Genomic DNA, 26651 nt, shown 5'->3' with positions numbered 1-26651 from the left:
ATAAGAGAAATATCGGTGTCTAGCATTTTCAGTATTATATTACAAGACTTTAACAATCAGCTCTAAATAATTTAATTTTTTACTTAAGTAATGACAATATTATTACAATTTATTTAAAAATAAATCCAAGACTACAACACAATATCTAATACAAATTTTCAAATATCTTTGATTCTTTTATAAGCTCAATAACCATCCATGAGTACTAAGTCTAAGCTCTTCAAAAATCTTTTCCAACCTCAATGTACCATTGCATAAGTCAACGTCAACTCTTCACTAAACTTATAATATTCATATTCTTATCTTGTTCTCCAAGTGACATAATTTGTTCAAATACACACTTCACTTAAATCACATTACCAAACTATCAAACAACAATATTCACTAAAATGTTTGGAGTAAAAGGATGCCCAAACTAGTTTTGCATCCATCAACGACCGTCAAGTATTGTATCTGAAACATCATTGATTATGAAGTATGAGTTGCCTATTGCTGAGGATTCAAACTCCAAAGACCTCTTAAATTTACAAATCTGGGCGGACTTGGTTCTGACAAAAGTGAAACATCAGTGTCTAGCATTTTCAATACTGTATTCATTGTTGGTCTATCTATTGGCCGCTCTTGAGCACATAAAAGTCCACATTTTATACAACTCAATACCTCACTTGCTACAAACAAATGTACAATTGATTCGTCCACAAACTTCAATGCTTCACCATCTTTCCACAAGTTCCATGCCTAAAATGATGTATTTCCAATGAATTAGGGGAATAAATATCAAAGAATAAAGTATAATATTTATTTTGTGTAATACCATTCTACTTACATTGTCAAGAAGATTCATGTAGAATGGAGAGTTATGAACACCTCTATTCCTTCTACCGCTTATGATCTCAAGTATCAATATACCGAAACTAAATACATCAGATTTCACTGAGAACGTTCCATTCATAGCATATTCCGGTGACATGTATCCACTGTAATAATTGAAATCAAATCTCATTGTTTTATGTGATAAAAAGTGATGAACAATGGAATATAAAACTTACTAGGTTCCAACAATTCTCATTGTATTAGCTTCTGCATCGTCACCTCTAAATGTTTTAGCCATTCCAAAGTCTGATATTTTGGGATTCATATCTTTGTCAAGAAGAACATTACTAGCTTTCATATCTCGATGGATGATTCTTAGCCTAGAGTCATGGTGCAAATACAACAATCCTCGAGCGATCCCAACTATGATGTTGTATCGTGTTTTCCAATCCAGCAATCCACTTTTTGCCTTATCTGCTTGCAATATCAAAGTTACAACACTCATTAGCATCTCAAAATTGAGAAATGATCAACTACTTAAATGCATTCACCAAATAGAAGGGCATCCAAGCTTCCATTAGGCATGAACTCGTAGATCAACATCCTTTCCCTTGCTTCGATGCAACATCCAAGAAGTCGAACAAGGTTTCGATGTTGTAACTTAGCAATCACCGTTACTTCGTTCTTGAACTCATGGGCACCCTGAGTCGATGTCATCGATAGCCTCTTCACAGCTATCTCTTGTCCATCCATAAGCTTACCCTGTCACCACCATATTGGAACTCCTATTCAGTTAAAATTTAGGTAGTCAACGGTTATAGTAAAAGTTATCCTAAAGGATACTTTGTATACTGGTCCGTAACCTCCCTGCCCAAGCTTGTTGCTTTCTGAGAAGTTGTTGGTGGCTTCTGCAATGGTGTATAGATCGTATATTGGTAGGTCCAAATCCTCTTCTTGAGCGTCATCATCAAAATAAATGTCATCTGCCAAGCGACAATCGCAGCTGTATTAGTGATTATGCTGAATTCATTAAGAAGTAGTTGGCCATCACCAGAGATTTTAATGGCATACGTTTCTTCTTCCTCCAGCAAATCCAATAAACAATGAATGCCAGTAGAATAATAGCCAAAGCAGGGGCCACAATGACGGCGACCATAGGACTCCGATGACCAGGCTTTGCCCCTGTGCCTGACCAAGAAATGAGAAGGTCAATAGAAGAAAAATTCAAACACTATGCAATCGAAGAAATCTGCTTCGAACTCACTTGGGAGATCGGCTGCTGCTACTCTGACGAAGAGATCCTGCCCTGTTCCGCCGTCGTAGTACTTGATATCCAGTAGATTGGTCCACCAGAGCACGCATCCACTGCCACTGTCGCTGACGTTGGCCTGCGCGTAGCCGGTGCAGGAACAGTTCTTCAAGCATCGAACTCTGCACTCCTCCAGGCTCACCATGCTCCAGTCCACCATCGCTGTCGACGTGTCAGGAAGCTTCACGCTGCTCTGATTCACGAACCCATCCGTTCCGTTGACGCAGTCCAACGCCGTGATCCTGACGCAGCCGTCCAATTCTACGCTGTTATTCCGACTGGCGAAGCCCGGGAGGCACGTGCACATCGTCGACCCGTCCGGATGGCAGACGCCGTTGGGGCCGCATCGGGCCACGCTGTCGCACTCGTCCCGCGGCACGAATCCCAGGAACGTCCATATCTGCCGGTCTTGGATCCACATGTAGTGCTGCAAGGTGCCGGAGGTGCTGATCACAAGCCTATCGATGATCGATGTGTCGATCAGGTACGTGGAGAAGAAGAGTTGGTGGGGAGTGGTCACGAAGTTGAAGCCGATGCCGATGGCAAGGTCCCGTTGCATGCCCTCGATGCCGCTGAACCGGTTGCCGTTCCACGGGCCGCCCCGCCAGTGCAGTCGCGCGCCGTCCGTAACAACGCACTGCGGGTCGCCGCTATGGTCTAAGCTCATCGTGTAGCCACTCGGCGCCGGGTCGCTCTCGCTCGTCCATGCCGTCAGATTGTAGTTGCGCCCGGTCATCTGGTCCCACCCTATCTTCATGCCCGGGATACTCGTGTCCGTCGGAAAATCGAAGCTCTGCCACGCTACAGAGCTGCCGTTGCTGACCACGAAGTTTCCGGAATCGAGTAGTCGTGCGACGGGGTTCTTGAGAATTGTCGCCGAGTGGGAGGACCAAACAGCAGTTGAGTTTCCAGCGGTGACAATGAGTCCTCCGTCGGCGGTTAGAGAGAGACGGCCGGACCGGCCAGTGATAGCATGTTTGCGGTTGGCAACCCATACCACGGTTTGGTTGTGGTTGATGTTGTGGTACCATATGCCGATGTAGCGGTTGCTGGAGCCAACGGGGCTGAAAAATCCAAGTGCGAATCTACCGCCGTCGGAGATCAAGGTCGCTCCGTCGGCGTCAAGGAGAGGAGTAGAGAGAGTAAGCGTGTCGCTTGCACTGGAGCAGCAACAGAGAGTTGTAACGAAGAAGAAGAGGAAGGAGCCGAACTGCACAATCCTTGTTTTCATGGCCAATTCAAATGATTTAGGCAGAAAAACAGTGATTTGTATTAAGATAACTTTTCTCATTCTATCATCATTGATAATTTTTATCTTTGTTTATTTATATTAAGATCACAAGTTTCTTTAATACAATTAAATATTGGATGCCTAAGTAATAAATCGTTCAAGATAAGCAATTGGGACTTGGTAGACAAAGACATCTCTTTTGAAGTTTCTTCCAAGATTGAAATTTTAAAATTAACAATGTTAAATAGTTTGTGCAAAAGAATAGTGTATTAGATTTTTTTTTTTTTTTTTTTGTTATTGTCGTCGAGTCTAAGCCATTCTAATTGATTAAACTAGGGTATTTAGTAACATGGTTATGAATCAAGTCGGCCTAAACAACTGCACTAAGTTGTCCGAATTAACCAACTTTCCTAATTAGTCATGTCAAATGATTAAGTTGACGTAATAATCAGAACTAGTAAGACGATATTCATGTAATTGATCGAATCAAGTCGAACCAATTAATTAGCTCGTTCATCATTGGATCTAATTGACCCAACTGATACAACCACCTTTTTGATCATCTCAATGGTTCTAAGAGTCTCAAATTGTCAGTAGAATTGAGTTGCAGTCTTTCATCTTTCTTATAAGAACAAACCATGTTGGTTTAATCTCTTGATTAAATCGAAATGAGTTTACTTTTATGCATGCTTCACGCCTCTCTTCTCCTCTTCATCCAAACCCCTACGAAATAAGATATAAACAAGTAGAATTATATAGAAAATGATAACAGGAATGCTAAGTAAATCATCTTTCGCCAAATTAAGGATGGTTTAACTTAAACCGAGAATGAATGTTTTGTCCTGAGCTTACACAATTTTTCCTGTGATACGGTGAATAAAGTGAGGCCTCCAAAGTCGAAATCAAGCCGATTGACATGACAGTCAAAGTCAAGAAGGGATCAACATTTGGAGCTAGCATGGTCATATCTCTCGACCGATTGGTCTGACCAATCGGACCGCTAGTTTGATCGGATTCCGAGTCCCTCAAAGTCGACGAAACCTCGAGTCGTATCAGTGTCATTCAAAGCTAAGTCAAGGGTCCCCGCTGAGTGCTCTTGCCGATTGGACACGCTAAACACACCGCCTGACCAGATAGGACCCTTTATCCAAGTATAGCAATTGAGTGCAAGCCGAGTCCTTAAGAGTGACATTCATCTTTTATTTGACCCGATCACGCCTGTAAACAAGAGTCGATCGAGCTACCAATGAGACTCGGTTGACCTGCCAACAAAGCATATTAGGGGTTCATCAACCTAACGACTTAATATTCCCTTTTGGAGTTTTGTACAACCGTTGTCAAAGGAATAAAGGAATATTCCCTGTGCAGTCTTTATGAGAGAAACTTCTACTCTGCTTATCACAGAAATAGAGGTCCATTTTGAAAAGAATGTTAGACCGCCAAAAGGGTAGGTCGTTTTTTTTATCAATGCTTCGAGATTCATGTAGAGAGTAAAACTGACACTGTGAAAGAAAGTTTCCATTTAGAAGCATAGAGACGCATATGCAACATTACGCAACCTAAGGCATTCATATTGTTGGTGAAGGAAATACCAAATGATTGAACCTAAGTTTTGATTATAGTAAAGACTTCAAAGTTAAGGTTTTTTGTTGTCTAACAAGTTGAACTAAATGTGCAGAAAAGTCTTAAGCAAAGAAAAGTCCTAGCTAAGGCTAGGCAGATGGAAAGTCCTAGCTGTGGTTAGACAATGAAGTCCTGGTCCGAGGGACTGGGCAAAATCTTGGCAGATCAATGATGTTGGGTGAAATCCTAGGGGTCGAGGACGTTAGGTGAAAATCCTGAGGGTTGTGGACACTAGGTGGAAGACTGGACGGATAGGGGATCGAACATCTAGCATGAAATTCTGATGTCTCAAACGCTGAGAAAATGTCCAGACGGTCTGGAGGATCGGCCTAGAAAAAGGTAAACTCTCCTAAGAGGAGTAGGTGAGAATGGGTTCCCCGAGAACAATAGGCTTCGGTCCGACCTAGTGTTTCAGTGAAACTCAAATTTAGGACTGGACAGTTCGAAGGCTATCAAAACTTATTATGCTTCATATATTATTTCCTGCACTAACTTTATTTTGTAGGAAAAAGGAGTTGCAAAAAGCTGGTCTAGGCGCTCGAAGTTGCTCTAGGCGTCTGAAAGCCCAAAATTTCATCAACACGTTGAGTTGGAATGCGACTACTAGCTGACCCACGTCAGTGATCCATGACCCACGTCAGGGTGCTGAACGTGGATAAACTTCGAGGATGAAGTTTCGACGAGAGCTCTGTTGGATTTTGAGATATGTCCTAAGGCAATTGCCTTATGATTTTTACTATTTATTTGATAAATATAAATTCACTATTTAGGTGCACATTTTTTATATATATGATTGGATCTTAAACTCATGTACTAAATGTCTGTGATACGATTTATAGCATGAGAGAACTTGTGATTGGATCACAACTTATGAGTATCTCTACATGTGCAATTATGAATGTATTGGAATATTTCCTAGTCAAAGAATTGATGAATTCGGACATCATCAATTCTGATAGATTAGCATGGGTTATACTCGGTCTAACTAAGTAGCTATTTTCTCACAAGCTGAAGACATTGGGATGTCGAGAGTTAAACGTGGATGCTAGTTATGGTAACTAGTTCATTGGAGTGACCTGCTATAAAACTTCATATAGTTCTCTATATTTATATAAATATGTCTGTGAAGCTCTTGCTGCAGCTCGAGTGCAAGTTTCCTTCGACTTGAAGTATATAAGTCACCTTGGTCATGGAAGCTTATACTTTGACATTTTAAGCAAGCATCTCATTGAGGTGTGGACCTGGGATGATTCGATATAAGTCGAAGTGCCCGAAGTTGTTTAGATAGCCCACAGAGGATTCACCGCTCATTGCGAGGAGACGTATATGCTATGGTCACTCGTTAGGATTATTACTCAAAGTTTTTGGCCAAAGCATCACATGTTAAGAGTACGAGACTCTTAGACACATGTCGGAGTAATTTGAATCTACAGAATGAGGAAGTATTACTTGGACTAGGTGTAACGCAGTCAGCCTAGTGGGGACTGACACATACACCATGTCCTGAACCAAGTGGGTATAAGACGAGTGAAAGCAACATGACACAACTTACTATAGTTGCAGAAGGGTTTGGAAGTGGTTCCGAGATCAACCTATAATTTTTCGATTAATTGGGGATCATGATGTACTACTAAGTATCACTCATGATCATTCCATAATTAATGGTTAATTATGGACGACCAACATAATCAGGAACCTATAAGGTCACACGCATTACGAGTTTTATCTAAGTGACATAAAACGAGTTTGAGAATTGGATTCTCAAATTGAGAGAGTTTAAGTATGGTTGGACCAGACGAAAGGAAAATATGGAATCATAATGGTGAAATGGAAGTGTGGATGAGCTACGTCTTTTGAAGACGAGTTGGACACTCTTTAGTTTAATTAATGAACTAAATTGGTTTGGTTCTTTAATTAAAAGAGGTTTGGTTTTGAACTAAACTAAAGACTATTGGTATGGATTACGGGTTTGGATTTGATCCTAAAGCAAATAAGATATATATATATAATGTGTGAAGAAGAAAAAAAACGTGATTTGTTTTTTTTTGCCTCGGAGTTTTGTCGGCATCGCTGCCGACACCAGACCTCCGGGCATGCTGCCGCCGTCTAGGGGAGACCATCGCCGGCTTGAGGGCGCTAATCCTCCGCCGGATTAGTTGCTGTGGAGGTGCTGCCGACCGTGTCCCCTGCAGCCATTGGAAGAGGAGCAAACTTGTTGCTGTCGTCGACCACACCTGCTGTGCCGACGGACTCCATGCTCCGGTTGAGTCTCCGGCCACTCCGACCCCTTCCTATGAACAAGCAGCATATAAGGTTGTCGGACAACAACCTTTTTCAACCGGACAGCAGCATCTGAAATCTACTTTTGTCTCCGCCGATCAGCACCCTTGTTCTGCCGGCCGAATCACTGTTCCCGCAAGCAATTGTTGTTGCCTGAACTCAAATGTTGTTGGACTTGCTGACCCTTGATGGCATCGAGGTTTTGGCCTCCAAAACAGCGACAACAAAGGTTGTTGTCACCAGTTGATTTGTGCCTCTTGATTGCAATTGTTGTCGAATACAAATCGGGCCGTGATCCATCTCTCGGATCAAACCGTCTCCCACCTTTGGCTAGTACCGAAGTGGAGACACAACTTAGACTTATTGAAGTCATCTCGAAGATAGTTCAGCGTGGATACAAGTAGAGGCGAGGCTTCCGAGTGTCGCTTGGTTGATCTCCTTTCCACTCCAAATCATTCGATGGAATCTTCTACTCATCATCCGACAGGTATACCTAGCGTAAATTTACTTTTCATAAAATTTTTATTATGCAATCATGTCTGGTATGTTATATTCTTGTATGCATGTGGTGCGTGTGATGTAATATTAGGAATTATTATTGTTTTTATTTTTCACTGCGAATGTTTACAAAACGTGTTTTAGCACGCACTCGCATCGGTGTGAAGACCCGATTTTGGACATGATGATGGACACTAGTGGAGATACCTTTGAAGGTTAAGTTAGGTTTGACTCCTAGAAATCTTAACGCCATAAAATTGAATCCAAGTTTATGATTACTTTGTGTCATGTGTAGGTTTGAATCTTAGGGATTTCGGATATTGGGTCTAGTTAATCATATATTTCTTCTATGCTCTTCATCATGATAATTTAATGAGTCACATGTTAATTTTATATTTTTTAAAATTTTTATTCTAGTTATATCTATGTTGACTTATTGTGCTTTCTAATAAGATGACTTAGTGAGTCATATGTTAAAATTTTATGTCTATGTTTCTTTTGGGGTTATCATGATAACATAATAAGTCATGTGTTAATCCTTTTATGTAACTTGGAGTTGTTCTAGCTATGCCTATGTTTCATGTGCTAAGTTGTAATGGTATGGTGACCTTTCACCTAGCCTTTTTAATGGATGACTTTTTATCTAGCCATGACCTTTCACCTAGCCTTTTTAATGAATGACCCTCCATCTACTTGTAACTTTCATCTAGCCATGACCTTCCACCTAACCTTTTTAATGAATGACCCTCCATCTATTTGTAACTTCCATCTAGCCATGACCTTTCACCTAGCATTTTTAATGAATGACCCTCCATTTAGCCATCTCTTTATATGCCTTGGCCACCCCTTCATACCTATAAATATCCAATGCATTGTCTTCCAAACGGACACTTAAACCTTTGTGCAAGTTTCTACACAAGTTCTGAGCCCATGTTCCGATTAACAAGTGCAAGTTCAAGTTCAAGTTCCGTAAAGTTTCTGTCCAAAATCGAAGAAGTTTCTGACCAAGTAAGTGGGCTTTTCATTTCGAGTGTAGCTACGGAATATGTTTGCATTTCATCATTTTATATTGTAAATTCATTTTTTTTTTATTCCAAGATGCACTATTATGACTCGAGTTAGATATGGTAAAGAGAATTTCTAAAATATGATAAGATATGGCAAGTTATGGTCCTGATGCGGTGGGTAATAATAACCGATATATGGCCCTGATGCGGTGGGTAATAATAACCGATATATAGCCTCACCACTTAGAGGAATTACATATAGAGGACTGATCAGTAAAGGGAATTTTCGAAAATATGATAAGATATGACAAGTTATGGCCCTGATGCGGTGGGTAATAATAACCGATATATGGCCTCAGCTGTTAGAGGAATTACATATAGGGGACTGATCAGTAATACCATGGAAAATAAGTTGATTAACAGTGCTATATTTTTTATTAAGTTATGTTTCTATTTTCGATTAAGTTATGTCTTTGTCATGAATTCTGAATGTCTTTCTAAAAATATATGTTTTCGATAAGTTATGTTTCATCATGTTTCATGAAATATGTTTTTGTCATAAATTCCGAATGTCTTGCTATGTTTTGTATTTTGTCGTGCTATGTTCGATCGATCCCACTTACTGAGTGTTTTCCCAAGCACTCACCCCCCTTTACTCTCATCCCCAGATAAAGATGAGGAACAAGTCGAAAAGGAGGAGCAAGAGATGTTTTGGGGCTGATAATCAAGCCGTGTCCAAGTGATTCATCCTTTTAGTTCATGTTATCTTTATTTGTACGCTTTCGCTTTTGGATTTTAAAGACAATATTTTCGTTATATTATTACTAGTTTGGTATGCACTTTATGAGGCTTGTTGTTTTCGAGTATTTATATTCGCGAACAACGCAGGTGTCACGCGCCTAGGTCACGGGGCGTGATAATCGAGTTTCCCAACAGTGGTATCAGAGTCTGATCGTGCTTCAACATGATCATAAAATTATTTTACGGTTTGTCATTAGTGTAGTAGTTTATTTTAGAATTTTTCTGGAATTATTAAGAATTTTCTATTTTTGGAAGTTTCCTAAATTGTTAGGAAATTTTATTTTTAGAAAATTTCTGAAATAATTTTAGAAAAAATAAATTTAGAAATATTCTATTAATTTAAAAATATTCTATTAATTAAGAAATTATCATTTCTAGAATTTTCTGGAATTTTAAGAAATATTTTATTTTAGAAATTTTCCTAATTTGTCAGGTAATACCAAATTTGAAAAGATTTCGAAATTTCTTAAAAATCCATATTTGAGATATTTGAATTAAATTATAGAATTAATCTTTTCTAAATTTTTGGAATTATTAAAATACTTTATTTTTAAAACGTTTCCTAAATTGTTAGAAAATACCAAATTTGGAAATATTTGAAAAAATTATAAAAATCTAGATTTGAATTATTCTATAATAAATCAAGAAATATTAATTATTTATTTCCTAAATTGTTAAAAAAATTAATTTAGAAATTTTTTTCCAAAATAATTAAAAATTATGTATTGATAGAAAGATTCTAGTTAAGATATGTTAATGAAATTTGTAAATTGGTTTCCTAATTTAATTAGATAAATCTTGATTTATTAAAATCATATTTATAACATATTTTATTTTCAAAATAGAATTATAACATATGTAAATTTATGTCATTTTCATGTCATATTGTATACTATGTAGATGCATTAATTATGATATGATTAGATTTTGTCATGCGTGCGATGTGATTAGATCTTACTAAATGGTGATGTGTCATGCTATGTCATGTGTGCGATGTGTCATGTCATCATTTATATCATGCGTACGATTTGTCATGCCATCATTTATGTCATGCGTGTGATGTCATGTAGTTAGTAGATTTACATGATGATGATGAGACCTAAATCCCTTATATTAAAATATTAAAACCTACACATTCCGTTAATATGGTAAGAATCAGAGTTTAAGTTCTTGTTTAAGTTGTTGGCCAAAGTCAAGCTCAACCTGAAATTAAATATGTTCAAACCATAGAGATACATTTTCATAATTACAGGTCGATTTTAAACTTGAAGAGTTGATTTGTTGAGTCAAAGTCATTATCAATGTGAATAAAGATGAAGTTGGGTGATATGTATTTGATGTATACTTGTTAATATGTTAACAACTCGATGTTTATGAGAAAATCAATCAGTTGCTAGCATAATGTGATAGTTGCATATAAGTGATATGCAATCGGTAAACTTGTTACCTACCGCTATAGCTAAGAATTGCTTGTTGGCCAAAGTCAAGGTTATTCTTATCTATAGTGGATATTAACCACTTGGAGAAAACCTACCATCTCCCAAATTCATAGTAAGGATTGTTGAATTCGAAAAGTAAGTGGATTTCATATTTATATGTAAATTGTTTACATTTACGAAATAAAATCATCTTTCTTAAACATGCTCGATTGTGTATTTCTATATTATTAGAGTTAAAATGTTTTCTTTGATTTGCGCTCAACTATGGAAACAAACAAACTGACTGAGCTAACTCAGTAGTTTTTTACTTGGTTTGAAGCCTTCGACGACTCCTACTCCAAGGCCCACACTCGTCGAGTGTTTTCGTTGGATAATCACTATCAGTTCGTTAAAGTATTACAAAAGATGAGTACAAGAACTAAAAATAACAAAGTTACCAATAAATAGAAAAGAAAATGAAGTCTCTCATTCTTCGAACTTTGGAGGAACCTTTCGATGTCGTCGAATCCTTTTCAGAGCAACACTTGAATATGAAAGTCGTAATAGTTGATGTTTTGAAGCTAATAGTCGAAGGGCTTTATATAAGCCCATCCTAGGCGTCTGGAGCCCCTCCGGGCACCTGGACCATGCCAGTCGACGTGGCTCGGTCAGTCGTCACGCTCTAACTCAGCTCCTAGTTGAGTTTTTGGGTTTGGGCGCTTGTCCAAAGCTGCTCACGTATACATTGCCTGACCAGATCAAGGCATGGCACACATAGCGAGGGCACGTTCGTGGATACAAGCTTGCTACCCCCCAACCTCATGGTCAGTTAAGCTCACAGCCGACCAAGCTCACGGCCACGAGCTCATGGTCGTCCAAGCTCGCGGCTGTAAGCTCACGACCGACCAAGCATCTGTCCACGAGCTAGTGGATATCCAAGCTCATGGCCGCCCAAGCTCCCAGCCGCAAGCTCATAATAGAAAAATGAGAGTAGAGGGAAGGGGAGAGGAACGTATCGAGATCGAAAGGAAAGGACGCCGGAGACGCCGGAGAGGAGAGAATGTCAGAGATAGGAGAGGAGTGGACTCTGGAGAGATCAGGGGAGATCAAAGTTTCTACAGAATCAAATTAAATTAGCCCTAATTTTGACCCCCCAAAATAGCGACAAAAATATATTTTCCATCGCTATTTTGGCAACAGGATTTAAAATTCGTCGCTAAATAGCAACGAAAACTATGTTCTGGCGCTATTGAGCGACGAAAAATAAACCATACATTAACTTCCATCACTAATTAGCAACAGAAGTAACATCTGCCACTAATTAGGAATGGATTTAAGTTCCATCGCTAAATCAAGCTTTTTTTAGTGAAAATAGGTTAGAGCAAGCAAGAAATTGTGCATTGGTAATTGTCTCCTCTAGTCCAGACATAGGAAGAAACATAGTTTTTCACAACCAGCTATCTCAAATTACTCTTCTAGTTCAGACATCCTTCCAAAACATTTGTGAAATAATAACAATTACATGAGTAGTAGGAAAATATATAATGTATCCATTTTCATTTCTCTCCATTATTACTCATAACTTTATGATCTTGCTAAACATTTACCAATAAGGGGGAGATGAGAACAAAATACCAATTTGTGCATCAAACACTCAAAGCGCCAGAATGCATCTACGTTATCTTCAAAAAGAATTATCATTGGGGAACAAAGATCATCCATACCTCGTGGCAAAAAGTGATTCGCTCACCCCCAGTACCTCCACCATTTCATCCCCAGGTCAACACGAAAGAGGTAAATCATGGGTGGCTACTAGTCTTGAACAGTTAAATAGTGCATGAGGGAAGATAAACACTCAACTACTAGCTGAGATTTAACTCCCGAACCTCATGGTGGCAACTGTTACTTCATAAGAAAATGATTCGTATAAAATGAATAACTCATAGTGATGCTCGAAGAAGAAGATCGGGGAAGATGTCAAAGAATAACTGGCCATCAAAAGAATGATCACGGATGATCGAAAAGCCCTTCAAGCTTCACAAACCAAATCCCAAACCGAACCTCATTGTCCCTGTGTTCTTCTTCTTCTCTTTTATAACTTGGGTGTTGCATACATTATGTGTGTGCAGTAAAAGGCTCTAATTGCCTTATGTTATCGATGTAGCAGTAACGTCATGGACACGATCTTGGCGAGATGAGTTTCGAGCGCATAGTAATTCCAACATCTTTCACTCATCCAAGTTAAACCACAAAGGTGAATGATCACAAAGATCATGAAGAACAAAGACCGATGGTCATAACGGCCATATAAGAACACTCATTTAATACTTATGGGAAAATGATTTATGCGACAGCAAGCACATTGAGTAATTATTGCTAAGAAGATTGTTATATCTTATATAGTTGCTCTATAGAATGAATCAGAGACATCAATAACTTGTCTTTACCCCAGATTAAATTATTTTCACTTACATCAATATGAATATCTCTAATCCCTCATAATGACTATTATATCAAAAGCAGGTTCCATATTCAAATATTCACAATCATTTCTATACATAACAGAAATGGGTCGACCAATGAATAACATCACAAGATGTAAATTTATTTAATTTTTTTTTAGCTAGAATATATTCATTCTAATAGTTGCTTTCCTAGTTATGCTGGATAGATCGAATCACCCATAGCCAAAAGGAAACATGTTAAAGTAGCAGACACTGATCAGAACTTCAAGTAGATAGCTAAATAGTCACTTACGATAAGATTGAGATTAACTTATAATCTCAAGGGTCTCACATAGTAGAGAAGCAAGGATCTATTCTCCTACTATCCTTATTATCGCATAGCACATGTAGTATGAATCACATGCTACGATGTTATTCTCTTGACTAAAAAAAGCGCATGTTTTTTCTCAAAAAGTTAATATCATACAGATTTCAATCTAGATATTTAATATCTAATCCTGAATTCAATATATTAATTCTAATATGTCCTTGAACAGATTCAATAAATTATGGGTTCATTTACTCTAATCATTGCATAAATGATCTCATCATGACATAATTATCATGGTGACCTTAAATTATAGGTATATCTCTATTCACAGCAACATAAGTTGTCCCATAAGTAATGGTCTTACCTCTATTCATACTTAACAAATAGAGATGATTGTCTATATGAGTGGACCAGTCTCAACCTGCCAACATGCTTATCGAGACTTTATTCAAATGTAACATAGACATATACACTGAATAGTTCATGGCATTTTCATATATCTAATTGTCTTTACAATATGTTACATTCTTCAAAGTCCCAAAGACTTCACATGTCCTTGAAATGACTCTTTAGTTAATGGATTAGTAAAAGAATCTACAAGCATATTACGTGTAGGGATGTACTCAAGAACTATTTTTTTCTTACCAATAATATCCCTTATAAAATTATACTTAATTTCTATATGCTTTCCTTTGCTGTGATATTTAGGATCTTTGAAAAAAGTTATAGTAGCTTGACTGTCATAGTACACTGTAACAGGACTCTCATTATCCTCAGTAATCTTTAGATGCTTTAGAAACCTTCTTAACCAAATAGCCTCTTGCATAGCCGCTGCACAAGCCACATAGTCAGCTTCCATTGTTGACAGCGCTACACAAGCCTATTTCTTACGATTCCATGAGATGGTGCCACTATTTAGCAAGAAGGTATAGCCAGATATGAATTTTTTGTCATCAAGATCCCTCGCCTAATATGCATCGTATAGTCACTCAGGCTTATATTTAATCCTTGGAAATAGGGACAATAATCCGCTATCCCTTTGAGATATCTGAATATTCTCTTCACCGCTTTCCAGTGTCTCGATCATAGATTTAACTAGAAATGACTAACTAAGCCAAAAACATAACATATATCTGGACGAATACACAATATAGTGTACATTAAACTACCAATAGCATTAGCATATGGTTTTTTCTTCATTTCAACAATTTCTTGAAGAGTCTTGGGATACATATTTTTGCTTAGAATAGTACCTTTCACTGTAAGTACTTTTTTAGTATTACAATTTGACATACTAAAGTGTTGTAGCATCTTAGTTATATAAGTCTCATGAGACAAACACAAAAGCCTTTTTGATCGATCTCTGATGATCTTCATTCCTAAGATGTACTCAGCTTCTCCCATAACTATTATATCAAATTGTGATGAAAGCCACAGTTTGACTTCTATCACACACTGTATGTCACTTCCAGCTATTAGGATATCATCAACATATAATAATAAGATAATAAACTTTCCTTTTTTCTTTCTTAGGTAAACACAATTATCCTCATTGATCATTTCAAAACCCTAAGATAAAATGACTTTATTAAATTTTATGCTCCATTATCTCGACGCTTACTTTAGCCCATATATAGACTTCTTAAGTCGACATACTCTATTCTCTTGGCATTCGACAATGTGTATTCTCTTTGCATTCGACAATGTAACCTTCTAGCTATGTCATATAGATTTTCTCGTTAAGATTATCATTAAGGAAAGTTATTTTTATATCCATCTGATATAATTCCATGTCAAACTGTGCTACTATAGCTAGAATGACATATATTGACACAAACTTAACAATTGGGGAGAATGTCACTTCAAAATCAATACCCTCCATTTGGGTATATCTTTTTACAACTAAATAAGCTTTGTATCGATTAATCTATCCATCTCCTCTTAATTTTGAAAATCCACTTATTCCCAATAGCCCTTTGGTTCGGAGGAAGATCGACTAAATCCCAAACCTGATTCTTTCTCATAGACTCCATTTTCTCATCCATTGTAATTTTCCATTCTTCTCTAACTGAGAATCTCAAAGCTTCCTCAACCGTTCGAGGTTCCTCATCATCAACTGGGAGAATCATCAATACGTTATTTTCAATATCAAACCTTCTCCAAGGAATAACTTGACGACTACTCCTTCATATGTTAGACTGTTGAGAAACTGACTCATTCATTGGTAAATCACTCTCACTAGGTTGACTAGATTCGGCCATCTCTCATGATACCTGATTTGTTGATAAAGGAACATTATCCTCCTCTATTGCAAATAAAGGAATTATCTTATCAATTGCATCTCATGTTGGGAACTCAGTTTCAAGAAAAGTATCATCTCTTGGCTCTATTTCAGAGATGATTTCATCTTGTTGCTCATCAATGAAGACATAACCCTTAGAAGTCTCAGAATACCTTATAAGGATATGCTTCTTACCTTTGAATCCTAATTTTACATATTTATGAGTCTTATCATGAACGTAGGCAGCTGACCCCAAGGTCTCAGATTACTCAAATCTTATTTTTTATCTGTCCAATGTTCATATGGAGTGGATAGAATATATTTAGAAGGCACTCAGTTAAGTATATAAGTTGTAGCTAATAACACATCTCCCCAATAGAAAGTTGGCAAATTAACTTGAGTCATCATAGACCTAACCATATCTTAAAGAGTTTAATTTCTTCTTTCATCAATCATATTTTGCTGTGGAGTTCTAGGGATAGTTAGCTGTCTAATAATCTCTTTATCATTACACATTATGTTGAACTGGTCAAATAAATATTCACCTCCAGGGTCAGTGTGTAAGGTTTTAACTTTATGTTTCAATTGATTCTCAATTTCATTCAAATAATGATTAAAGCAATCTAATGCTTTCGATTTGTGAGAAATCAAATACACATGACCAAAACATCTGAAGTCGTCAATTAATGTAATCAAATAAGAACTTCCATTTTTAGCCTTCACATTCATTGGACAACAAATATTCAAATGAATTAATTGCAATTGCGATTCAGCCCTAATAGCCTTACCAAATAGTTTCCTAATTGCTTTTCCAACAAGACAATGCTCACATATATACAAGGTAACTTTAGCATAAGCACCTAACAGACCCTCTTTCGTTAATCTATTCATTCGTTCTTGTCTTATATATCCTAGTCTACCATGTCGAACTTCATCATTAATGGTAAGAGCAATTTTTGAAAATAATCATCATTTCTATAATTATTATTTAGTTCTACATCAAGAACCATGAAACCATCTGTTACATAACCATTCCCAATTAACATTGAGTTAATGCGAAGTTCCACACAATGACTATAAAAGTTTACATAATAACCTAAATCAAGAAGACTAGTAATAGAACTCATATTCCGTCGAATCTCAAAAGCATGTAGGACATCATGTAAAAACAAGGTACATCCACCACAGAGGTTGAGTTTGTAAGTGTCAATGTCTTTGACTACAATCCTTGCATTGTTTCCCACATATATCCATTTGTTGTTAGCTGATACCCGACAGTACTCCATGTATGTAGCTCGATCATGTGCTACATGGTTTGTTGCTCCTGAATATATAATCCACAAAGGATAAAAATCAGCTAACAATACTGAACTTGTAACATAATGCTCATGGAAAGAAGATAAAGATGGATCTACCTTTTTTGACTCAGTACAATCCTGAGAAAAATGACACTTCTTGCCATAGTTATAGCAAGTCAGCTTACTCTTAGGTTTTTGTCCATATTTCTTTCCTTTCTTCTTGATTTGGTCTTGCCCAACAACAACACCAGCTTCTTTTCCTTTTCCCTTTCCTCTCTTAAACCATCTTTTCTTATTCTCGGAATCAGAACCTTCAACTACAAAAGCTTGGTCAGAAATCCTTATGCATTCTATTCTCTCTGCCTCTAGGTCAACATGGCATGAGACATTAGTAAAAGTCTTGATACTTTCACTATGTTTAAGGTTCTATTTCATTGTTTCCCAAGAATTCGGAATGGATTACTGCTTGAACATATTGTTCATCAGTCAACTTATTACCAACAGTCTTAAGCTCTCGAATCATATTAGTCATTCCCCTCAAATATTAGGTCATGGTAGCATTCGAGCGCTTTTTATAACTGTCAAACTTAATTGACAGCTGACAAAACTTACTCAGACTTACTCCACTATACTTCTCTCTAAGGGTTGCCTAGACAGTATAAGCCGAAGGTAATGGCTCATACTCAAATACTAGGCCATCCACCATTGAACTAATCAATATTCCCTTAGCAGTGGAGTCTTTTTTTTCATGCCTTATAGGCATCAAGATCATGTCTATGTTATGTTGTAGAACCATCAGCAGGTTCTTCCATTAATTGATTTACAGTCTCTAGAACTTCTTGTTCCTCAAGAATATACTGTATCTTGAGATGTCAGATTTTGTAGTTATCCCTATATAATTTCTCTCCCTTATTGAGTTCAGCTATAATGTTCTTAGTTACCATAATCTATAATAAATAAACACATTATTTATTATTTTCGAGTAATTCATATGCATGTAATTAATTATTGACTCAATGTAAATTAAAATTGGTTTACAAAATCAAGTGGCAACTATATTTCCACTCATTATTTGTATGTTCCAATTTAATCAACATTGATCGGTTATATTATACACATCTCATCAAATAAATTAATTATTAAATGAACTAATCATGCAATGAATGTATCATTAAATGAACTAATCATTCTTTAAGATTGTTAATACATACCATTTTTTTTCTAAGTTCGTTAATGTAACAACCTAATTTTCCTTATTTCAAGTTCTAAAAGTCCTTATTAATACTTAGAAGTGCTATAGAAATATTCTAGAGATTTTTAGAAATTTTTAGAGTATTTTACGTAATTTTTGGAAGTCGTTTGATATTTTTACAAAACGAAAGAAGTTTTGACAAAAATAATGTCCAAGCCGAGGTTTGAACCAGAAACCTCAGGTTAAGCAAAGATTCGCTTAACCAACAAACCAGCCGAACTTTTCTTAACTAAACCTCTATCGAAATATATTTAAGTTATAGTGGACAACATAAATAGAACCTAGGTATTAAAGGATGAGCTAATAGCGTTTGGGATTTTATTTTACCCGAACTCTAACCTCTCTTCCTCTCCTTCCTTGCGGCGATTTCTTTCGGGCGAAACAGGATCGGAGCTGGGGCTCTTCCTCCGGCGGCCGACAAGGGGTTTTTTTGAGAGCCTCTCACATCTTCGAGACCGTCTCACCAAGGAGAACAAGTAGATAGGGAGAGATCATCGAGAAAGTGAGTTCACCCGGAACCCTAGAGTCAGTTTCTCGGTTGTAAGTCCAAGAACTCCAAGGATATGTAAGTACTACTCACCTGTAGTAGGAGTTGCTCCGAACTTAGGGTTTTCAGATTGTATTTCTCCTGGTTTTTGAATCTGCCGTGAGCTTCCATGTTTAGATGATTGCTGCGGTGAACTTTGGATAAGTGTAGATATTATTTACATGAATAAAGATGAAATCCTTGGATAAGTGGTTTTCCTTGTTTCCAAATTTGTGTTGCTAGGGATTTGGGTCCTTCTTGTTTAGGATCATTTTGTGCAGAAGTTATTTTACTAAGGTTGTTTTGCGTCTTGTTGTACGGCACGGGAATAGTTAGGGATTATAGTGTTTCTTTGCTTTTGGAACCTGCTGTAACAGATTATGGTTACTAGGGATGTAGTACTTCTTCCTTGTTTTTGGAACCTGCCATAATAGATTTACTTCTTTGTACATGATTGGCTTGGAATTGATAAGCAGTGTATACTTAAAATGTATGCTCGGCTTGTATTTGGTTCTTTGCTGTGGACTGAACAATAGTAACTTTCAGTTTTCTTTTGCTGCCGTGAGTACTTATAGGAAGTTGAGAAGAGGCTTTAATAAATTTGAGTAGTTCCCATTAGCAATTAGTCGAGCATGTGTAATTTCCCTTGCTGCCATGAAACTCGATTTAAATTGTTTAGTTTTGAACAGCCTATTTGTAGCTTAGTTTTCCTTGCTACTCAAAAAAAAAGGGGGCAAGAACAACCTTTATTTAAAGTATGTAGTGTTAGTTCCTTGGTTTTCTTGAACATGAATAGCTATTAAACTTATCTTGTAGTTTGATTGGCTTTGCTTTATTTTCATAGCATGCTCAGTTAGTTGCAATTTTCTACTTGTTAGATATACTTACAGTGTTCTAGTAAGCTCTATTAGGGGCTTATGAGAAGTTATGAGTAGAGAAAAGACCAAGGTCTAGTTAGAAGAAATAACAAGTAATTTAAAGTAAGAGGCTAGTACCCGACTTCCAAGGTTGTCGTTAAACAAATCCAGGTGACCAATTCCAAGGTCTTGGCCTTGGTAAGACCAAGGTCTTTACCCTCATAGGACTGGACGCTCGCTACCTCAGTTTCTATTAGAGAGCGCACATTTGGTACTGATCCTGTCCGAATCGCCGAACCAAGGGACGCTGGGCACGTGGCGCTCTCCTAGTTGATGGCACAGGCCTCCGAAGCTCCGGCGATCCTGCACAGAAGTCGGACCGGGAAGGGGTTCCCGGCAGCGACCCTCCGATGCTCAAGTCAGGTAAGTAGTGGAAAAAGGAGCTCCCAAGCTTGTAGAGTGTGTACCTCCGGCGAAGTCTATGGCTCTTTATATAGGGCGATGAAAAAGCTCCTACACGCTTATCGAGGCGCGTGCGTATCCGCAGCCCATGCCTCGGTGTGTGCCCATCAGAAAACTTACCTGACACCATACTGCAACAGTCCCATCGCGCCTCCGATGGGACAACAAGACACCCCGTTGTCAGACTAGGAGTATGGCTTAGTCATATGACTTGACGGCTGTCAGAAGATGTTCCTGTTCTCCTTTACCGCCGGCCGGGACGAACGTCCGGCCGGCTGAATGGAGAACATCGTCCGGGCGGCCTTCATCCCTTGCGCCGGCCGGACGGCACGGCCCTCACGTCTTGCCTATCGCTTGCGCTGAGATGCCGGGGAGACTTCCAGGCGAGTGACTTCCGCTCGACTCTGAGACATTGTTTCATTGAGCGTCGGAACCCTAACCCGGTCAGGCGCCTTTTACTACCGAATGTCCATTGGTAGGCCGATCGGTCTTATCCATTTTTTCCAAGTCCGGTCGGCTCACCCTTCTCCGGCGGGCTACTTGGCCATTTGACCTCCACGTGGCGTTGACCCCTCGTTAGGGGGTCCCGAGCTCTTACCACCGGATCACTTGCCTTCCCCTCGAGTCTAGTCGAAGGAGGTGAAGTCCGATTGACTGGACTGCCGATCTGACAGAACAACGATGATTGCATTGGGCCGCTCGGCCAGGCCAAATGATGCTAGTCCGTTCGGCGATATCTGGTCCGTGCCTTGTGGTCTCTTGGACTCCATGTCCTATGTTCTCCTCTACTATTCATCACGTGAACTGCGCACGGTAAGGGGAGCTCATTAAATGCGGCCAGTATCCCGCTGACACGTGGCGATCATGCGTTTGTCAGAGTATGGCGGTGGCATCACTTCCGATGGGACAACCGCCGTTTGAAATGGATGGCTGGATGATGACCTCGTTATCGACGACCTGGATCGGACGGTGGAGGTTGCTCCCGGGCGGCGATATAAAGCCTGCGACTCCGTTTCCGCCGCCTTGTTGCTTCATCTTCCTCCGGCGCTCCTCTGCTCGTTTTTCTCTCCGGCGACCTCGCACCTCAATTCTTCGGCAACCCGCAGGCCCCCGTCGATCATCTTTCTTGCTCGTAAGACCCTCCTTCTCGTTCCCAATGTTTTCTTCTTTCTGTTAACTGTTTCCTTCAGTCGGTTTTCCTCCATTCCTTGCTTGAACCTTCCCTTTTGGTCCCGTATCCTTGTCTGTCGATCATGACTAGCACCTCGCAGTCGACCGGCAGTGCTCCGGGTCTTTGGTATTCGAACATGGAAAGCCGGTTCGACGAGGAGGACGCCTTGCGCCTCACTCGAGCCTATGACCTGCCGACCGACCACCAAATAGTGTTAGCCACACCGGCCGATCGGCCTCACGAACCGCCGTCCGACACTGTTCTTTTCTTCCGAGACCAATTTCTAGCCGGACTGCGTTTACCTCCCCACAAGTTTTTCTTAGAAGTTTGCAATTATTTTCGCATTCCGCTTGGCCAGGTAGTTCCCAACTCTATTAGGCTGCTGAGCGGAGTGATAGTTTTATTCAAACTGAACGGCATCCCCTTAGAACCAAAAATTTTCCACTACTTTTTCTATCTCAAGCAGGCCGAGTGGAGTACTTTTGTTTTTCAATCTAGGATAGGTTTCATACTTTTCGATAACATGCCGAGCTCCAACAAACATTGGAAGGAGCATTTTTTCTATATACGTTTTCCCGAGCGGCCAACTTTTCGCACCAAGTGGCAGACGGCTATGCCAGCGCAACCGGAGCTCGGCAAGTTTAGAGGCGCAGCCGAACGGCTAGTTGGCCAGCGCTATCATATTGACAAGCTACTCCTCCCGGGAGTAATGCACATATTCGGCTTGTCCTCTACCACAGCCGATCTGCCTTGCAGCATGAGTAAGTTTCCTTATCCTCCCGTTTGTTTTGTTCTAACTGATTTATTTTTTGCTTCTGCAGCTGAAGTCATGTGGCGCACCAAAGCTACCGAGAAGCTCAAATTGAAGGCCGCTCAGATCGAGGCGGTGACGAACAGGGAGGCCGCCGAACGGGGCCTTGCTCCAGCTGATCCGGCCGGCGAAGAAGGTGAGGGGACACCAACTGTCCCCGAAGCCTCAGACGCCCCTGCCTCTCATGATGAGGTTGCGGGCGACATAGAACCTCCTACCGTAGCCGAGGTGGAGGGCCGTTCGACCGATGATGTGCCGCTACGCACTCGGAAGCGCCGACGACCGGAATCCGTATTTGCCTCAACCACACTTGATGAGCCACAGCCCGAGCGGGGCGCGGATGCACCGGTGCTGTCCGGGACGGTTTCCCTCGAGAGCACTCCGACCCCTCATGGTTCTCCGAGGGCCAGCTCTGAGGTGCCGCCGTCCAGCCCTTCAAGAACTTTGCGTCGTATCAGGCGCTTGGGCGAGCTTCCCTCCTCGTCCACCGGTGGGCCGTCCGGCAAGGCCGACGCTTCCAAGAGCGAGCCGAGCGGCCAGAATTTAATTAAAACCGTTCTGCGCCTTCCTTAGGAGGCGTACATGGCTGCTGCTGATCGGCCTGTGGTCCCCGAGCAACAGATTACCTTGACAGGCCCTCTGGCCCAAGCTTGGGTGGACGCTCGGCGTCGAATAGCCAAGATGACTCCCGGGCAGCTCGGCGACAACAATCTACAACAGGCCACCGGGGTATGCTTTGTTTCTTTGTTTGCGTATTTAAATTATGTTTTTAACCTGTCCACATTTACTAGCAGAACTAGGTGGAGCAGATCGCCATTAGCGATCGATTGGCCGAACTGGAGGACGAGTTGAAAAAACAAAAAGTTAAGGGGGGTACCGAGCAGTCGACGGCCGCTCTAAAGAAGGTCAAAAAACTACTGGATGCCGAACGAAAAAGGGCTTCCGATCTGGCGAGCAAGGTCGTTCGGCTTGAAACGATGATCAAGCAACGAGATAAGGAGATCAAAACGGCGACCACTCGTAAGCAACAGGCCATCAATGATATGGACCGCATGAAGGTGGAGATCAGGGGGCTAGAACAACGCATCAAAGATTTGGACGCCCTGCTAGCCACCGAGAAGGAGAGCCGCTCGGTCGATCTCCAAAGATTTGATGGAGATTTGAAGGATCTTCAGGCCGCCAGTGACGCTGCCCACACCGCGCTCAAAGAATATCAAGAGGGGGAGTCGGCTCGATCCGAAGAAGGGAGGAAGGCGTTCCTCCGCTTGGAAGACTTCGGAGAGAAGTTTACCGACAAGATATCCCTCACTTTCGAGGAGGCGATCAAGGCGGCGGTGGGCTATCTGAAGACCAAAGGCCACCTGCCTGCCGAGCTGACCATCCCCCCCGAGGACCTCGCGAGCGTGATGGACTCCATCCCCGACGCTCTTTTTGATTTTGATGTGTGAGGAGCGTTTTTATGAACTTTTTTGTATTCCCGCCGTTCGGCCCATCTTATCTCTGTAATGACTTGTTTGACTTACCTAATGAGTAATAGATGACCTTCTGCTTCTTTCACTTCTGTTTTAGCAAGGCATTTTTCCCTCGTCACGCCAAAGTGTTCTTTACATCCTTTCCGCTCGGCGCCACGCTTCTGTCCAGCTCAATTCGATCGTCTTAATGACATCTATTATGCGACCGCGTAGCCGCTAGGCTTTCGAACGTAACCGCTCGGTATGCTAATATTCCTAACTTCCACTGACCAGCTTTTTCTTTGTGCCTTACCCCCATCGGGGTTTTCCGTACATTTTTGATAAGCGAGCCGCTAACCCGTATAACCAGGCTATCGTTGATTGTATCATGTGACTGGCTATCCGCTCGGAAGTTTATAGACACCGGCTCGTCTCTCGATATTTAACGTCGGAGCTCGACGGTCTTCCGCTCGGGCGTTTATAGACGCCGGCTCGTCTCTTGATATTTTACGTCGGAGCTCGACGGTCTTCCGCTCGGACGTTTATAGACGTCGGCTCGTCTCTCGATATTTAACGTCGGAGCTCGACAGTCTTCCGCTCGGACGTTTATAGACGCCGGCGCGTCTCTCGATATTTAACTTCGGAGCTCGACGGTCTTCCGCTCGGACGGTTTATCGGCCCGCCTCTCGATATTTAACGCCGGAGCTCGGCGGTCTTCCGCTCGGACGTTTATAGATGGCGCGGCTCTCGATATTTAACGCCGGAGCTCGACGGTCTTCCGCCGGACGTTTATAGACGCCGGCTCGTCTCTCGATATTTAACGTCGGAGCTCGACGATCTTCCGCTCGGGCGTTTATAGACGCCGGCTCGTCTCTCGATATTTAACGTCGGAGCTCGACGGTCTTCCGCTCGGACGTTTATAGACGCCGGCGCGTCTCTCGATATTTAACGTCGGAGCTCGACGGTCTTCCGCTCGGACATTTATAGACGCCGGCTCGTCTCTCGATATTTAACGTCGGAGCTCGACGGTCTTCCGCTCGGACGTTTATAGACGCCGGCGCGTCTCTCGATATTTAACGTCGGAGCTCGACGGTCTTTACGGCTAACTTTTAACTGATTATATACGCCCTGCCGAGGGGCGAAGGGCCTTCGTTATCGAGCGTGCGGCTCGTACAATATACCTCCGGCCTAACGGTCCGGGGCCTTCGATATCGAGCGTGCAGCTCGTTTAATATACCTCCGGCCTAACGGTCTGGGGCCTTCGATATCGAGCGTGCGGCTCGTTTAATATACCTCCGGCTTAATGGTCTGGGCCCTTCGATATCGAGCCTTCAGCTCGTATATTTATATGCCCCGGCCGAACGGCAAGGGGTCTTCACGCAGTAAGCCGTTCGGCGGAGAATGCTCAATGTGTTTTCATCTTTTTGCTTCCTGCATTACAAGTACATAGGCGACTAGCATATACACAAAAATGAATCACATTCGTGCACCTTTCATCCAGCTCGATAAGGCTGGAGATGATTTGCACTCCACGGTCGATCCAGCTGCCGCCCGCCTTCATCCTCCAAGTAGTAAGCGCCCGAGCAGAGTTTTTCAATAACCTTGAAGGGGCCCGCCCACGGTGCCTCCAGTTTGCCGACGTCGCCGACCGGCTTGACTTTCTTCCAGACGAGATCGCCTACTTGGAATGATCTGGGGATTACGTGGCGGTTGTAGTTTTGCTTCATCCGCTGCCGGTACGCCATCAGCCGAACGGACGCTTTGGCTCGCTCTTCGTCCACCAAATCCAGCTCCATGTTCCTCCGTTCGGCGTTGCCATCACCATAGCTCTGGATCCGGACGGACTCAACGCCGACTTCAACCGGAATGACTGCCTCGCCACTATACACCAAATGGAACGGTGTGACGCCCGTCCCTTCCTTCGGAGTCGTTCGGATGACCCATAAGACGCCCGGCACTTCATCCGGCCAACTTCCTCCCAAATGGTCGAGCCGAGCGCGCAGAACACGAAGAATTTCCCGATTGGCTACTTCGGCTTGACCGTTTCTTTGGGGATAAGCCACGGACGTGAAGTGCTGCTCGATGCCGTAGCTTTTGCACCAATCCTCTAGTACCTTCCTTGTGAATTGCCGCCCGTTATCGGAAACCAATCGGCGAGGGATGCCAAACCGACAGATGATGTGTTGCCAGATGAATTTTTTAACCATCTGTTCAGTGATCCTTGCCAGCGGCTCGGCCTCCACCCACTTAGAAAAATAGTCGACCGCCACTAGCAAAAATTTCCGCTGCCCGGTCGCCATCGGGAATGGACCAACAATATCCATTCCCCATTGATCGAACGGACATGAAACTGTTGATGCCTTCATTTCTTCTGCCGGTCGATGGTTGAAGTTATGGTACTTTTGGCATGAAAGGCACGTTGACACTGTCCAAGCGGTATCTGCTTGTAAAGTCGGCCAGAAGTATCCAGCTAGTAGGATCTTCTTAGCTAGTGCTCGTCCGCCCGGATGTCCTCCGTATGATCCTTGATGTACCTCTTGGAGGATGTAAGCCGAGTCCTCCGAGCTCACGCATTTCAACAACGGGCGTGAGAAAGCCTTTTTATAAAGTTGATCGCCGATGAGTGTGAACCGACCGGCTCTCCTCCTTAGCAGCTGGGCTTCATACTCATTGGATTGTGTGGCGCCCAAGCGGAGGAACTCTATGATGGGCGTCCGCCAGTCGCTTGGAAATGTGAGGCCTTCCATCCGGTCGACGTGCGCCACCAACAGTACTTTTTCAATTGGC

The 26651-nt window shown here is 41.3% G+C and overlaps 1 protein-coding gene across 2 annotated transcripts; it reads right to left on the bottom strand.

The window, feature by feature from the left end:
- Positions 1-203: 203 nt before the first annotated feature.
- LOC122051718 (G-type lectin S-receptor-like serine/threonine-protein kinase At4g27290) lies at positions 204-3423 on the bottom strand. Of its 2 annotated transcripts, XM_042612964.1 has the most exons (7): positions 2078-3423; positions 1885-2001; positions 1657-1796; positions 1365-1575; positions 1050-1287; positions 827-977; positions 204-738 (listed from the first exon to the last, which is right to left on the bottom strand). In XM_042612964.1, the coding sequence occupies exons 1-7, from the start codon at positions 3411-3413 to the stop codon at positions 487-489; spliced, it is 2445 nt and encodes an 814-aa protein (XP_042468898.1). In that variant the 5' UTR covers positions 3414-3423; the 3' UTR covers positions 204-486. The 2 variants fall into 2 exon arrangements, with proteins under 2 accessions (XP_042468898.1, XP_042468900.1); XM_042612966.1 differs by lacking the exon at positions 204-738 and having other exon boundaries at positions 827-933.
- Positions 3424-26651: the final 23228 nt, after the last annotated feature.

Source organism: Zingiber officinale, chromosome 3A, assembly GCF_018446385.1.
Source record: "Zingiber officinale cultivar Zhangliang chromosome 3A, Zo_v1.1, whole genome shotgun sequence".
Taxonomy (NCBI): domain Eukaryota; kingdom Viridiplantae; phylum Streptophyta; class Magnoliopsida; order Zingiberales; family Zingiberaceae; genus Zingiber; species Zingiber officinale.
Note: the sequence above shows the minus strand (reverse complement) of the source record. Positions and strands in the feature narration are given on the sequence as shown.